Source organism: Chlamydotis macqueenii, chromosome 7 (genome assembly GCF_036417535.1).
Source record: "Chlamydotis macqueenii isolate bChlMac1 chromosome 7, bChlMac1.mat, whole genome shotgun sequence".
In the NCBI taxonomy this organism is placed as follows: domain Eukaryota; kingdom Metazoa; phylum Chordata; class Aves; order Otidiformes; family Otididae; genus Chlamydotis; species Chlamydotis macqueenii.
In genome coordinates this window covers 7,413,960-7,426,981 of record NC_141562.1, presented here as the reverse complement: position 1 = coordinate 7,426,981, position 13,022 = coordinate 7,413,960, and the positions used below count along the sequence as shown (strand labels likewise).

The window sequence follows — 13,022 nt, the reverse complement described above, 5'->3', positions numbered from 1 at the left end:
CACCTCTCCCCTACTCTACACATGCAAGTCTGAAACTCTCCCGGTGCCTCAGTACCTTACCCAGTATTCTAAGCACATTCTGTCTTAAAATTATGCCTACTGCATAAGCAATTAGCCATAATTAAATAGTTACTTACTTGCTGCCAGACAACAGCAAAGTTAAAAAAAAACAAGAAACAACAAATTAGTTGTCATTCTACTGACTGACTGTTAGAGATTCAAAATAGCCCATTTGAAACAAAACTCCAAATATATAAACACAGAGGGTAACATTTGCACAGGGATCAGTTGCCAAGGAAAATATTTCAGGACAACATTACCACATCAGTAAGGATTACTACAGGATTTAAGGTTATGCTTGTATCCTTCTGTATTTTTACTTAACAAAGTGATGATTGTACTCACCCAGGCAAATGTGCGCCAAACTGAGAAATAAGGAGGGGGTGAAACGCCTTACATGCTTCATCCCACTGAAGAAAAGGACAATTTCTTCTGTTTCAATAGCTTGTTGTTTTTTTGTTTTTTTTTTTTCTTCCCCTCTCTGAAAGGTCCAGGAAAGCGTCCTTCAGACTGATGCGGTGGAGAAATGTGCAAGAGGCAGTAACAGATGCTAAGATGTTAAGCGGATGACACGTCTTAATTTCTGAGGAATTTAAAGAAGCTCCTTCCTACCACCTAATTAGACCAATTACTTTGCAGGGAGCTGTGGGACTCATTTCTGAGGCAAGACTTGGAGGAATCAGCGTAACTCTCATAGGTTCTGCTGTTAGTACTGTATTTGTGCTGTCCAAAGCCACAAGTCAGAAAGCAAGTAAAGTAGAAAGTTATTTTCTTTCTGAACTCTAATTCTCTAAGCCAGTCCTCTATTTTTGAGATCTAAAAGAAGCTTCTCTTTATTTTAGCTTTGGTAGTTTTGAGAAACTACAAAGGACAAAAATCTAATATCAAAACCAAACAGTAAATGTGATTGTTACTGTTTTAAAGGAAACAATCGCATTTATGATAGGAAAAAAAAAATACACAAAATTGCATGCTAAAAATGCGGAAGTCAAAATGTTGTTTTCATGAGCTGGCCTGATCATTTCATTCTAAAGCTGCATGAATTTCTGAAAGCATCTTTAACATACAGCAGGTAATTTTTAACCAAAATACTAAAAAGTGTGTTCAGCTACCAACACATGGAAAAAGTTAACAAAGTAGCTTTTTTTTTTTTCATTTCTTGTTTTGGTTTTCTGCACATAAAAGGTGTCTGCACTAATTTAAAATATATGTCATGCAATAAGTTATAGGGTTAAAAAACCCAGTCTGGGAAGTTGTTCACAGACAAAGCTTTTGGCTGCTTAAGAGGAACTTCATCAGGGGTAATGCTTAGCTTCCAGTCAAGGAGATGCTTACATAGTGGCTTAGCTGTTTAAACTTGACCTGAAGCAAAGCACTTGCCCTTTAAGGATGTGATAATGGACTTTTCTGGTTTTTAATTAACAGCCTGCATTGAAGAAATGTCCAAGAAATTAATTAGTCAGAGTTCTCCATTGCAATGCTTTAAAATGTGACAGAAGCTGCACTTTCTTCCTGGCAGAGACCCTTGACGCTGGCGGTGACTGCATGCAGCATGGGTGCTGGTGAGATGGTGCTGCCAGCCCCTCAGGGCCTTCTCAGGGCTGGAGGCCACTCCTGCTACAGCAGTGCCCCTTGGCCACGCTGCGTGCGTGGCTGCCACATCACTCTGTGGGATGCTGTGTGTCCTGCAGCGTCTGGCTGGGCCGCAGGCAGGCAACCATCACTCCCAGGCCCGAGACACAGAAAGCAAGCACAGAGCCAGGAAACAGCTTCAGGGTGGGCAACAGTGGAGATTTTTGGCTCCATAACTCATCCATGTGTTCTATCATTATTTGCTAAGGTTTCGGAAGAGAGGAGGTGCGTGCTTCCTACGGACAGTCTCTCCCTTCCTGGCACATGCCCGTGGGGTGCGGAGCTGAAGGTGGGCAGCGCGCCTGGCCCAGCTCTCATCACGCACACAGGGAGGGACAGGGCAGTTTCTATGTACTTTTCCTACCGAGGGAGCTGGCAGTTAGACCCTGCCGCATGTTTACAGCGCACCTTACTCATCAGCTGCTGAAACCGCAGGGTGAACGAATGATGGAGGAGGCTGCGGGAGAGAAGCCTTTGCTGCAGACGCAGGGCTGTGATGCTCCCGTGCTGCGCACAGGGCATTTCTGCAGATTCCCCTGGACCTACGGTGCTGCTGTGAGGACACCTCTGCCTGCAGAACAAATCAACCGTAAGGATCCCAGAAGGGGAGAAGTAAAACTCTTGTGCATAATATTAACAAAACTCACCATCCATCGTGGAACTTGCCTGAGAATCGTACAGAGAGCAAAAGCCGATAAAGGCTGCAAAATGGATTAGACAATTTAATGAAGATTAGGTTCACTGGTGACTAGCAAATGTGATGATATAGATGCAAACCCGGGCTCAGTAAGGCACTAAATTACCACCTGCCAGAAGCTTGGAAGTTAAACCAGGGGAAGACTCTGTCATCTAAATCTTTTTCTAACCACCTCCTACAAGAGCAGACCTTTGGTGTGACTCAGTATGACTGTTTTTGTAGGGCAGTGTTTGCAAAGGCTCCATGTCGAACCAATGTCAGACTTCAGCAGCGGCCTGTGAAGTTCAGGGGAATGTGCAGCAGGCAACTAAGAAAAACATTTTAAGTGCATTTAGATTCATGATATGGGGATCCGAAGCTGAAAATTGTGTGGGAGGGGATACACACATAGAAGACAGATACAGATGTAATCCTTGTTACAGATTTAACTGTGCCACCGTCAACAGTAATATTAAACCACTGATAAAATCACAGAAATGCACCTGCACGGTGCCCAAAAGGAAACATAAATAGCACCTAAATGTCCTCACCTGCCTCCTCAATCTGGAACTAACGACACACTTTTTTTTCTGCAGACTATTTTCCTAGGAAAAGTGATGGAGAGCTCTTGTCAAAGGTAATAGCTGTCTGTTCCCCTGGTTTCATCCCCTGGGGATCAAAATCTCTAGGGCCTCCATCTCCAAGGAAGCAAAATGTCTCGCTCCTCCTGAATTTCAATGAGTTTGAGCTCTTAATCCCCTTAGGGTTTGAAAACCTAGCTAACACGCATCTGTGCATGCTCAGACACATACCTAACACAGCAACACTCTGACAGAGGTTTTTTTTTTCTGTCAGAAAATACGTTTTGATCAAAGCTAACACAGCTCATGGAGCCAGGCTAATTTTGATGAATTTTCTCCTTGGAAAGAAAAGGAGCAGGAGAGGGTTTCTGGAGAGCAATATGTTCTGTCCCAGCAGTTTTAGGAATGGAAGGATCCCTCTATGTAGAAGAAACTTTCTATTTAATATATATTTAGCATCTCAAGTAGCAAGAAACATATAAGAAGAATGAAATATACCCATCTGATCTGAACCAATTCATTTCCCAAGGTGTTCTGTTTGTTTACTATTCAGCATGAAAACAAATCTAGAAAGACTCAATATTTTCAGAACAAAAGTCATAGGTTTGTGTCACTGATTAGCTGTATCTACTAGAGTTTGTTAGACAACTTGAATTTTTAGAAAATAAAAGTTTAAATGTTGAAGGATGCTGTGACAATGCAATTAATAATTTTGCAGACCTCACCCCTTCTGACTGCAGCTTGGGTGTACCGGTACAGCATGTTGTAACTGCTGTTTTGTGCCTTGTGAAGTCCTCTGGGGGGCCTCGAGGCTTCTCTTCCCCCAGCACAAACCCATATCCCAAACTGAAACCAGAACCTTCCAAGGCACAGGGGCCAGACACAAAACTAACCACACACAAGCCCCTGCCAGCTCCTGCCCTCTTGTCTCTCTGAGCCTTCGAGAATCTTAGCAAACCTGGGTCCCAACATGTTTACTTTTCTTAGTCCTAACCCCCAATTTAAGCCTTAAGACTAGCAGTCTTCCTTAACCAAGTATGGCAGACAAGAAATTGGCTTCCACCAGTACTGAGAGCTGCCCTTTTTCTGTTTCCACATGCCTGAATATGGGAATCGTGGGCCAAACTGCTCTTGAGCCCAATCTAAAATGTAGGCCAGACTAGAATTGTCAACAGATGCTGACACTAAAATGGCACATACAACGCCACAAGACCACACAGCTCCTCACGCTACGCAGCCATACCAACGTGAGCTGAGGGTTTCCTCTGTTGAGGGGGTGGGAGGAGGCCTGTTTACAGCCGGCAATGAGCAAGTGCCCCAGTTCAGTCGCCAGCGTCCCACCTGGCACTTGCTGCCATCCGTGCTGGCAGTCAGAGCAGAGAGGGCAAAGACTGAGCTGGCACAGAGATAAATTCATCTTTCCACATTGCGGGTGGCTTTTCCACCTCAGGGCAATCACATTAGAGCTGCCTACCTGGGGAATGCCCGCTTGGCATATAAATGCGAGGTTTTCACGAGTTGCATTTCCATCAGTGTTCAGATGCTTACATGCACTCACAATTTAAAAATAGGGAGAAAAATAAAATCAAAGAAATAATAGAGATTAAATTATCTTCCACTGTCCTGTTTTACTTTCTGTTAACTATGTACAGTCTTCAGATTTTTTGCCTGCTTCCATCTGAGTTAAAAATCCCTCTGTTCTAGACCTTGGACAGTATTGGTAAGTAATGAAGTTCACATTCATATAATAACAGCTCAAGCTACTCTTTTTCCTATGCTTGTCCTCTAATTCTGGGTGCATATGACATTAAGCGTTACCTTGGAGAGAAATAGTCAGCATTTTTTGTGTATGCATTTGTGTGTGAAATAAATTCAACATAAAAAAAGAGCAGCACACCTTATATAAACCTCAGCATGTGCAGGAAAAGTCCAAATTACACTCTGGCCTTCCCTCTCTAAGTAACACGCTAAGAGGGGCTGTGGGAGTTACCACTGATACTTGGAGGCATCTGCACAGAGCGATTCACTCGGGATTGCTCAGTGCAATAGCCACGAAGGACAGAAGGGGAGCCTCAGCCATTTTCAAGACCCTTCTCTAAACCCTCCCTATTCTCACATCTTTGAATGTGACAGGGAAGTTCTTTCTTAACTTTCAAAACAAAGGAAGGGGAGCAGGGTGGGCCTGTGACATACACCACAGGTACGACAGACACCCTGACAACCCTGAGTTTGACACAGCTGAAACCACAGCTGGGCTGTTTCTTCCACATCGAAGAGTCTGTTCATTAGTAAGTCCCACAGCATGGCTGGCACGAGCAAGAATTGTCCAAGCTGTTCTCCAAACACCTTAAGAGCAGCAGGATGTGCTAAGGTAAAGTAAACGTAACAAAAGCACTGTTGCTTGGATGTTTGCTCTCTGGCTGGGACCTGAGGGTCATAGTGTTCTTAGCTTCAGCACAGCTGAGTCAGTATCAGCAGAGATTTGAGACAAAGTTAAATATGCAGTTCCCGCCACAAACACAACACAACACTCTTGCCTGTCTAAACCACATCATTCCTCCCCCTCAAATTCTCTCCCCGAAGGACTGAGACATGATCTATATCGAGGCACACCATCACTCTCCACCCAACTTCTATTACTACAGAGTACAAATTATGGCAAGAATCCCAGAACAACTGCTGATGACCATTTCAGATTACTGGTTTTGGTGGTGAAGAATTTTACATGACTTACCCTTTGCACTTTCCTAGCACAGCACAATAGCTTCTGTCTGTCTGACTGCTGAGAGAAACTATGGGAAGTGCTGGGGGATCCCAGGAACCTGAGCCATTCTGATGGCAAGAGAGAAGACCCTGAAGTCCCTCAGAGGTGTCTTCACCATCCGTCACTCTCTGTGTTTTGAATTACCAACTATAAGAGGGAAGCAGACTCACAATATCACTGTACAGTAGGAACAGCAAAAGAGAAACAGTCCCATGTTTTGGTGGTTAAATCTAATTAGAGACACATGCTTGAGCCCTCAGCCATCATCACCAAACTCGGATCCTCCCTGTTGCCAGAACAAATATGCCACCTCCTGTGTAAGAGCTTACGCATCTCTCCGTAGCCCACTCTCATCACTTGGGATGTGCAAATTTGTTAAAATTACTTGGAATTTTTTTACAGTCTGGCAAGATTCAAATGCAAGACAACACCTTTTTCTCCCTCTCACTGTGTTATTCTCTTGTTATTAATTGAATGAGTTTAACACTTTTACATCTGAAAGGTCATTAAATTCACATTAAAGTCATCAAAAGATAGTGATGTGATCATTATTGATCTTGGTCAAATTTATAAACCTCTTTCAGCTCAGTAACAGAAAGCTGAAAGCAATACTGTACTGTTTGGTTTGAGGAGTTTAAAGAACATGAGTTGTAATTCAGTTGTCTACACACCCTTTTTTATACTGCAGCTCCACTGAGCAGCTATGCGAAACCTCAGCAGTATACAGGGGAGTGGTAAAACCCTGGATAGAATCATAGAGTAGTTAGGGTTAAAGGGACCTTTAAAGGTCTTCTAGTCCAGCCCTCCCTGCAAGGAGCAGGGACGTCTCCAGCTGATCAGGTTGCTCAGAACCCCATCCACCCTCACCTTGAATGTTTCCAGGGATGGGGCATCAACCACCTCTCTGGGCAACCTGTGCCAGTTTTTCACCACCCCCATTGTAAAAAATTTCTTCCTTATAGCTAGGCTGACAAAACACATACATTATGTTAATGTGGACCTCACTGGAGTGCCCTAAATTGGACAAGAATGGAAGTACCCAATACGACTGGCCGCTTTTGAAATTCTGGGACAAAGTCTGGGCAAACAAAGAATTAAAGCCTGCACACAAACTGCAGTTTCTTCAGGCAAGATGTAGCACATTATCTTACTCCCTGACACAGAAAATCTTGGCAAAAGCCATGTAGCTAGAAGGCTTAATTTCCTTTCAAGAGCTAGGTTTTCTGGTACTTGGTTACTTCTCAGTGTTGGAAAGCAATTTTTTTTGGTTTGGCTTATTCATAATTTTTAAAACTTGCATACACTTTTAGATGGTATGTGATCTACTTTTGTTCCCTTGTGTCTATAAATAAATTCAGGAGCTTATAAATTAAGACTCACATGTTAAAATTAGCAACTATTGTCTTAGGCTTTGACAAAGTATCTTAATTATTATGATCAGTAAAAAATTTCCATTCATCGTCAGTTATTCCAATATAGAAATCAGTTTTGACCTTAAATATTTTCACCTTCTTTCTTTGGAAAATGTTCATATTGCAGCAAAACCACATTCCAATTTGAAATATTTTCATTTTTTACATAAATATTGTGCTTAATGTTATCCCACAGAGAAATGGAAAATATCAAGGGAATGCAAACATGGATTCCCTCCAGCCCTTCCCAGGAAGAAAAACTGTTTTCTGGCTCTTAATGGCAGAACCCCCTGCTCCAGCCATTTGTGAGGAGTGGGTATGCTCTTTGTTGCGATGGAAGCACAGGAGGAAAGAGAGGAGGGAGTAACTTCATTTGGAATAGGTAGGAAAGCCAGAGAAATCAAGATCACAAACTTTCTCCCAACTCTGCAGTCTCCTGTTTGTATCGTACATATTTCACTCTGCACATCCCCTCCCACCTCACAGCCAGATCGCGTATTTGATGCGGGGCAAAGCTAGTCTCCGTCACCCTTCGGCATGCACCTTTTTCTCTTGGCAGGCGCCTCCCCCATTGACCCTCTGCTGAAGTACTGTCACAGCCTGGATGCACCTGGTCAAGCACAATTATGCAGAAACTCCTGGCAGCGAGGACAGAAGTGTCACACCAGCTTCCCTCCCACAGGCACACCTTCCCCAGCCCAGGCACCTATGGCTCTCTTATCAGCACTGTACCCAGCTCTCCGTAAGCCAAGAAAGCTTTGTACTGTCAGACACTGATGAAGTATCACTGATTAAATTAACAGAAAGAAAATACATCCCTGAATAATCATAATTCTTCTGCCTTCAGCAGTTTTGGAGCAGTCCCATTGCTGAACATGGGATATGTACTCACATCACCAGACATATAACAACCTCATGCTAGGTTTTAAATTTCTTTCAGGTTATTTTCTTGTATCTCATATACACTTGACATACAAAGCAATAAATACAGCAAGAAATTTCTCATATTTTCCAAATGGAAAGGAATGCTTTCTAAGAGAGCAGGCACACAATCATATCCACACACACTTTCATACCTGTGAAAATGCACTTTATAATCATGATCAAATCTGTGGGGGTGAGCTTTTTAAAAAAAATGAACCAAAACTGGAAGTCTACCTGCAGTAAACACATTTACCTGGGTTGACTCCCACTGCCATGAAAAGCTAGAAGGAAGTCAGAAGTCTTGTTCCAGTAACTGCTAGTGAGTGGTGTTGTGAGACAGATCTTGAGGAGGAAATACTCACTTTATTGTTTAAGCATGCACAGACTGAGACCAAGTTAAGGAGGTACGTATGGCTGTATTTCATAAGGCACAAAGCAATGACAGATTTTGCTTTCCCTAGCTCCTTAAATGGCCTGATATAGTTGAGTCAGACCAGAATCTTCTCCTGCTGGGGGAGTATTTTTAATGCCAAACTCCACATAAATATCTACATAAAATCAATTTTCATTCTCTGTGGACCCCGGTTTACTGGACTTCTGACAGCATTTCTGCTAGGCACAAACTGCAAAAAATTACTGACTGTACTGCATGAGTAACCACCAAAAGTTACCCAGGTAGCAGAGCAAACATGCCAAGGTAATGGTCTAGGGAGACGAAGTACACAGGGCTTCTCAGGACAAACACAGTGGTCTTCAAACCAGAGTAACCCCATTCTGTGTGGTCAGAGAGCCCTGTTATTTCACATACCACAATACATTTAATGCTATGCTACAGTTTTATACAACGCTTTCATGAGGGAATCACAGCTGTGTGATGTCCTTGTCTCCAAAGAAAATTACAATGGGAGGAAAACAGAGGGAGAGCTGATATCAAACATCTAGCAATTTTAGCATTTCCACAGTGACTTTCAAAAAGATGTCAAAGTGCTTCCCAATTTACTGTGGTTGATTTTTTTTTCCAGATAGGTAAAGAGACAGTGCTTTACCCTCAATAAAAATGTTAGTCTGCAAGCCAAAACACTCAGAACACTTGCCTGCATGATTTATCATGAGTTACTGTCCTTCACTGTGGGTGGCAGAGAAGGTCTGGTGAATTCCTGGGAAAAAGGAGTAACTCTAACAGTGCTTCATCTCAGATGCAGCTCCTTCTTGTTGTAGTCTGCCAAAGAGTGTTTTACAGTGCTTGCAAAAAAAGGTGCTGCAGGTAACTGGGGAAAGAAGAACATTTGCTACAGCTGCTAAGTAATTAAAGTTCCTGCTAAGCCATTTTACTAGCTTAGAGGCTTTTAAAGACCACTGCAGAATTCATTTACAATTCAGTAACCTTGCTTCTTTGGAAGCTACATATCACTCTCCTCATTTTGTTTTGACAGGGATAAAAAAAGAACAAATAGTCCCTAGAATATCCAGGCGTATTTGGATAGCCTGCATTCACTTTGGCAGCATGATCTCTGATGGATGTGGTACCGTGGAGCATGACACAGATCTGCGTGAAGGATGCCATTTAGCAACAGGCAGACGGTCCAAGTTATTTATGGAAGATCTAGTATTGTTCATTGTTTTGCCTGTAAAAATTGTACATATAACTCAAGAGTTGGGGTGTGAACAATGAATGAATCAAGATTTTATAGTTTACTTTGCGTGACTGAGAAAAATAACAAGACTTGTGAAGGCAGAGCAAGGAAATGCTTGTGTTCTCCCCATAAATCTTCTTGCTGGCATGCATGCCATGGACAGCACTGTATAGATGCCCTGCTCACAAGGCAGTAATATGACTTGTTGAACCAGGGGATGTGTGAAAATTAAACACGTTCCTTTCCCTGCCATGTGTAACTGAACTCAATGTTCAGTACAGGAACGGCATGAATGCAAAGACTACAGGTGAACTAAAGCCCTTGCTAGAGATCAGCTTTAAACCACACCAGCACTTCAGCCACAAGGGATGGCGCAGTCCCTGGAGTTTACTGGAGTCCCTGGAGGTAAATGCATTGCATCGTCATTGCAGATGGGTCCTCCTATGAGCTCTCTTGTTGGGAATGCAGGCGTGTACCTTAACCGTTCTTGGAAGGGAGTCCCACAACTTGGCAACTCTCAAACTGAACTAAATGCTGAGGTACTTACCAACTGGCCAGGACATACCTCAGCCTTTGCCTTCCATTGTTGTAACAAGAGGAAATCTGAGTACCCAGGAAGCCTCACACCAAAGCAGTGCTTGTCCTTAACCTAGAAAGCAAGGTATATTTCAAAATTTTCTATTTATAACAAGAATCCTAAATACTCAGCTTTGAGGTAACTTACTTTACCTCAAAAACACATGGGACTATCACCCTATTCCCACATACACTTTTCAGGAACTATCTAGCCTTTGCCTGGAGAGATTTCTACAGTCAATAGTCCTGTATACATGTTGGCTCTCAAAACAAGTAGTTTAACTTGGCTAGAGCCCAGAGGTTGGCTTTTCATGTCTACTAGCTCTACCTATGAGCACTGCTCTTACCTTCTCCTCCCACACCTTCAAATACTTTTATCTGAAAGTACTGTGCTTATTTGAATTTTTTACAACAATGTCTCAATAAAATAAATCAATAAAGCTATATAGCAAGAACCTCAACAATATATGTTAATTTGAGGAATGAATAAAATATCTAGGAACAGATTTCCACATCTGATAACTGAGACAGTATGATCCAAAGTTATTGCAGTGAATGCTGAAACAGAAATTAAATGACAGAAAAATCCCTACTCATACTGTGACTTTAAGATTATTATATGGTGCCTTGAAACAGAGATGCTCAAATCCTATACTGAAACTGTCCTTGGTACAAAAAATAATGTCTGGAATCGATGAATGCAATGCAGAACCATTTTATACCAATGTGCACATTGGTCTTTTTGACAATGTGCACTCCAGTCAGTCTCATGGGCAGATATTCCTTAAGTCAAATTAAAGTATTTCAGCACAAGGAGAAAAACTTGAGGAAATTCCGACAGCAGAAGAATTTATCTGAGATAAGATCCCACATAGACAAATAATGGGTGGGGGACTGTCACACCAAGAGACAAAAGATGACTTTTCTAGTCAGTGAGAACAGCCAATGAGGAAGACTTGGCATAAAAAAACTGTAAAATTCTGTCTAGGAACAGAAGGAATCATGGAAAGAAAGTTGGGGAAAGAAGTAGAAAGTTTTATTTAAAAGACAGGAAAAGGTGCAAAGCACATTTTACAACAAAATTATGAAGAGCAGGTTGACTTCACTTCTCAAATTAAGGATCTGTTTTCAAAAATCTTGAGTCTTGACTTAAATTGGTGGAGTTCCTCTAGGGGACTTCCTTTCAAAGATCATCAAAGGTGGAGCTTACAAGGTTAGGGTCAATCACACACAGTGCTTTGTTAGACATAACTTCATCTCAGTTTTTTTTTTAATCTCTCTTTTCATCAATCACTCACCTGAAGAGTTTTGCAGAAGAAAGCAGCAGTATTGGTATATATTTAACTAAATCAAAGGATAATGCTGAATTGTTTAACCTTGGTACACTCAAACAACATCAAGATAAGAGCCCAGTGACAATTGCCATCATTGTTTCTCAAGTAACGAAAAGTTAACAACTGGAAAGCCAGTTAGTCGAAAAGAATGCTTTAAAGAGGGACTTGCAGATACTGCTGCATTTTCTCATCTCATTCAGAATCCTGGTTTCAACCATCTCACTGCTTCTCTGATAGCATTTGTAAACAGATGGACTTCTTCATACTTTTTTTTTTTTTTGTACAAAAACATCCTTCTTCCCAGGCATAGTGATCTCTTGGGGAAAATTCTGGGATGCAAATAGGTTTTAGCATTTAGCTCAGTGAACACGCCACACACCTGGCACTGATTGTGACACAACGCAAACCGGAAGTTTTGTCTTAAGCACCCACCTAGCAAAGACAGAATTTTCCAGTGCACTCCAGTTTTGAAAGCTGATTTTAAGAACGTGCTACAAATACTTGATTTTCAGAGACGAGGCAAGCTGTATGGGCTACAGCCTGCCTGAATGGTGCCTCAGGAATATGCCTTTTTTTCTCCACAAGGTTGGGATAAGTGCTGATGACCAAACAACATCACAGAACCCAGCAGAAAAACACTCTTCACCGACCTAAGTGCCATCTTGCCTGTCAGGCGAGGGAAACGCTGCTGCTGTTTAGCTTTTGGACTTGTAGATCCCATTAGCCAGGATACATTAATTCTTTTCACTGCACTACACTTATCACAAATGTACGTGCACATTAATATAGTTAAGAGATTATACAAGTGTCTAGTAGGCAGTTAATCACAACCATTTGAACAGGCATTTTTGCATACAATGAACTTTTGAATGCTTGGGCTTGAATGCCACCTATGTAACTTTTAAATCATCACCTGTGAAAACCTGTGCTGTACTGCCAGCCTGGACTAACCAGCTCTTGAACTGACATCCTAGATGCAGTTTGAGGCTCTGAGAGAAACTGGGCTTGGTATGACAGCTTCTTGTGATTGCAGAGATGTTTGTGATTGTGTCAGGCTGCAGAAGACAGACAAGTCACGTTTAGTTTAGAATCTCTCATAGGCACATAGTGACCTGATTTCTCTGATGATGCTTTCAGAGGCTGACCAGATGGCATTGTGAGCATAAGGTGCTTATCCTACAGCAAATCTCTGGCTTTAGCTACTCCCTTGTGGAGCATCAGCCTGGAAATGGGGAATTAAATCCCCCACATCTGAAGATATTCACAGTCAGTGCATCTGAAACACACAAATGTTGGCACAAAGGCTGGATGTCAACTTGGACAAATCCATATCCAGACACTGAACTTTTCTAGCAGATACTTCTACCATTGAGACATTGAAAACAGAAGTAATTTTTGGGAATTCCTTCTGTGCTGAGAGCCTTGCTCT

General features: G+C 42.1%; 1 protein-coding gene across 1 annotated transcript in view; it reads right to left on the bottom strand.

The window, feature by feature from the left end:
* The window catches only part of CDHR1 (cadherin related family member 1), a 48,200-nt gene extending 45,854 nt beyond the window's left edge, over nt 1–2,346 (bottom strand). Inside the window, exon 1 of the mRNA XM_086752370.1 lies at nt 2,340–2,346. Within this exon, the coding sequence (XP_086608496.1) occupies nt 2,340–2,346 (7 nt within the window). The remainder of the gene's footprint in view (nt 1–2,339) is intronic.
* Between the last annotated feature and the right edge of the window lie 10,676 nt (nt 2,347–13,022).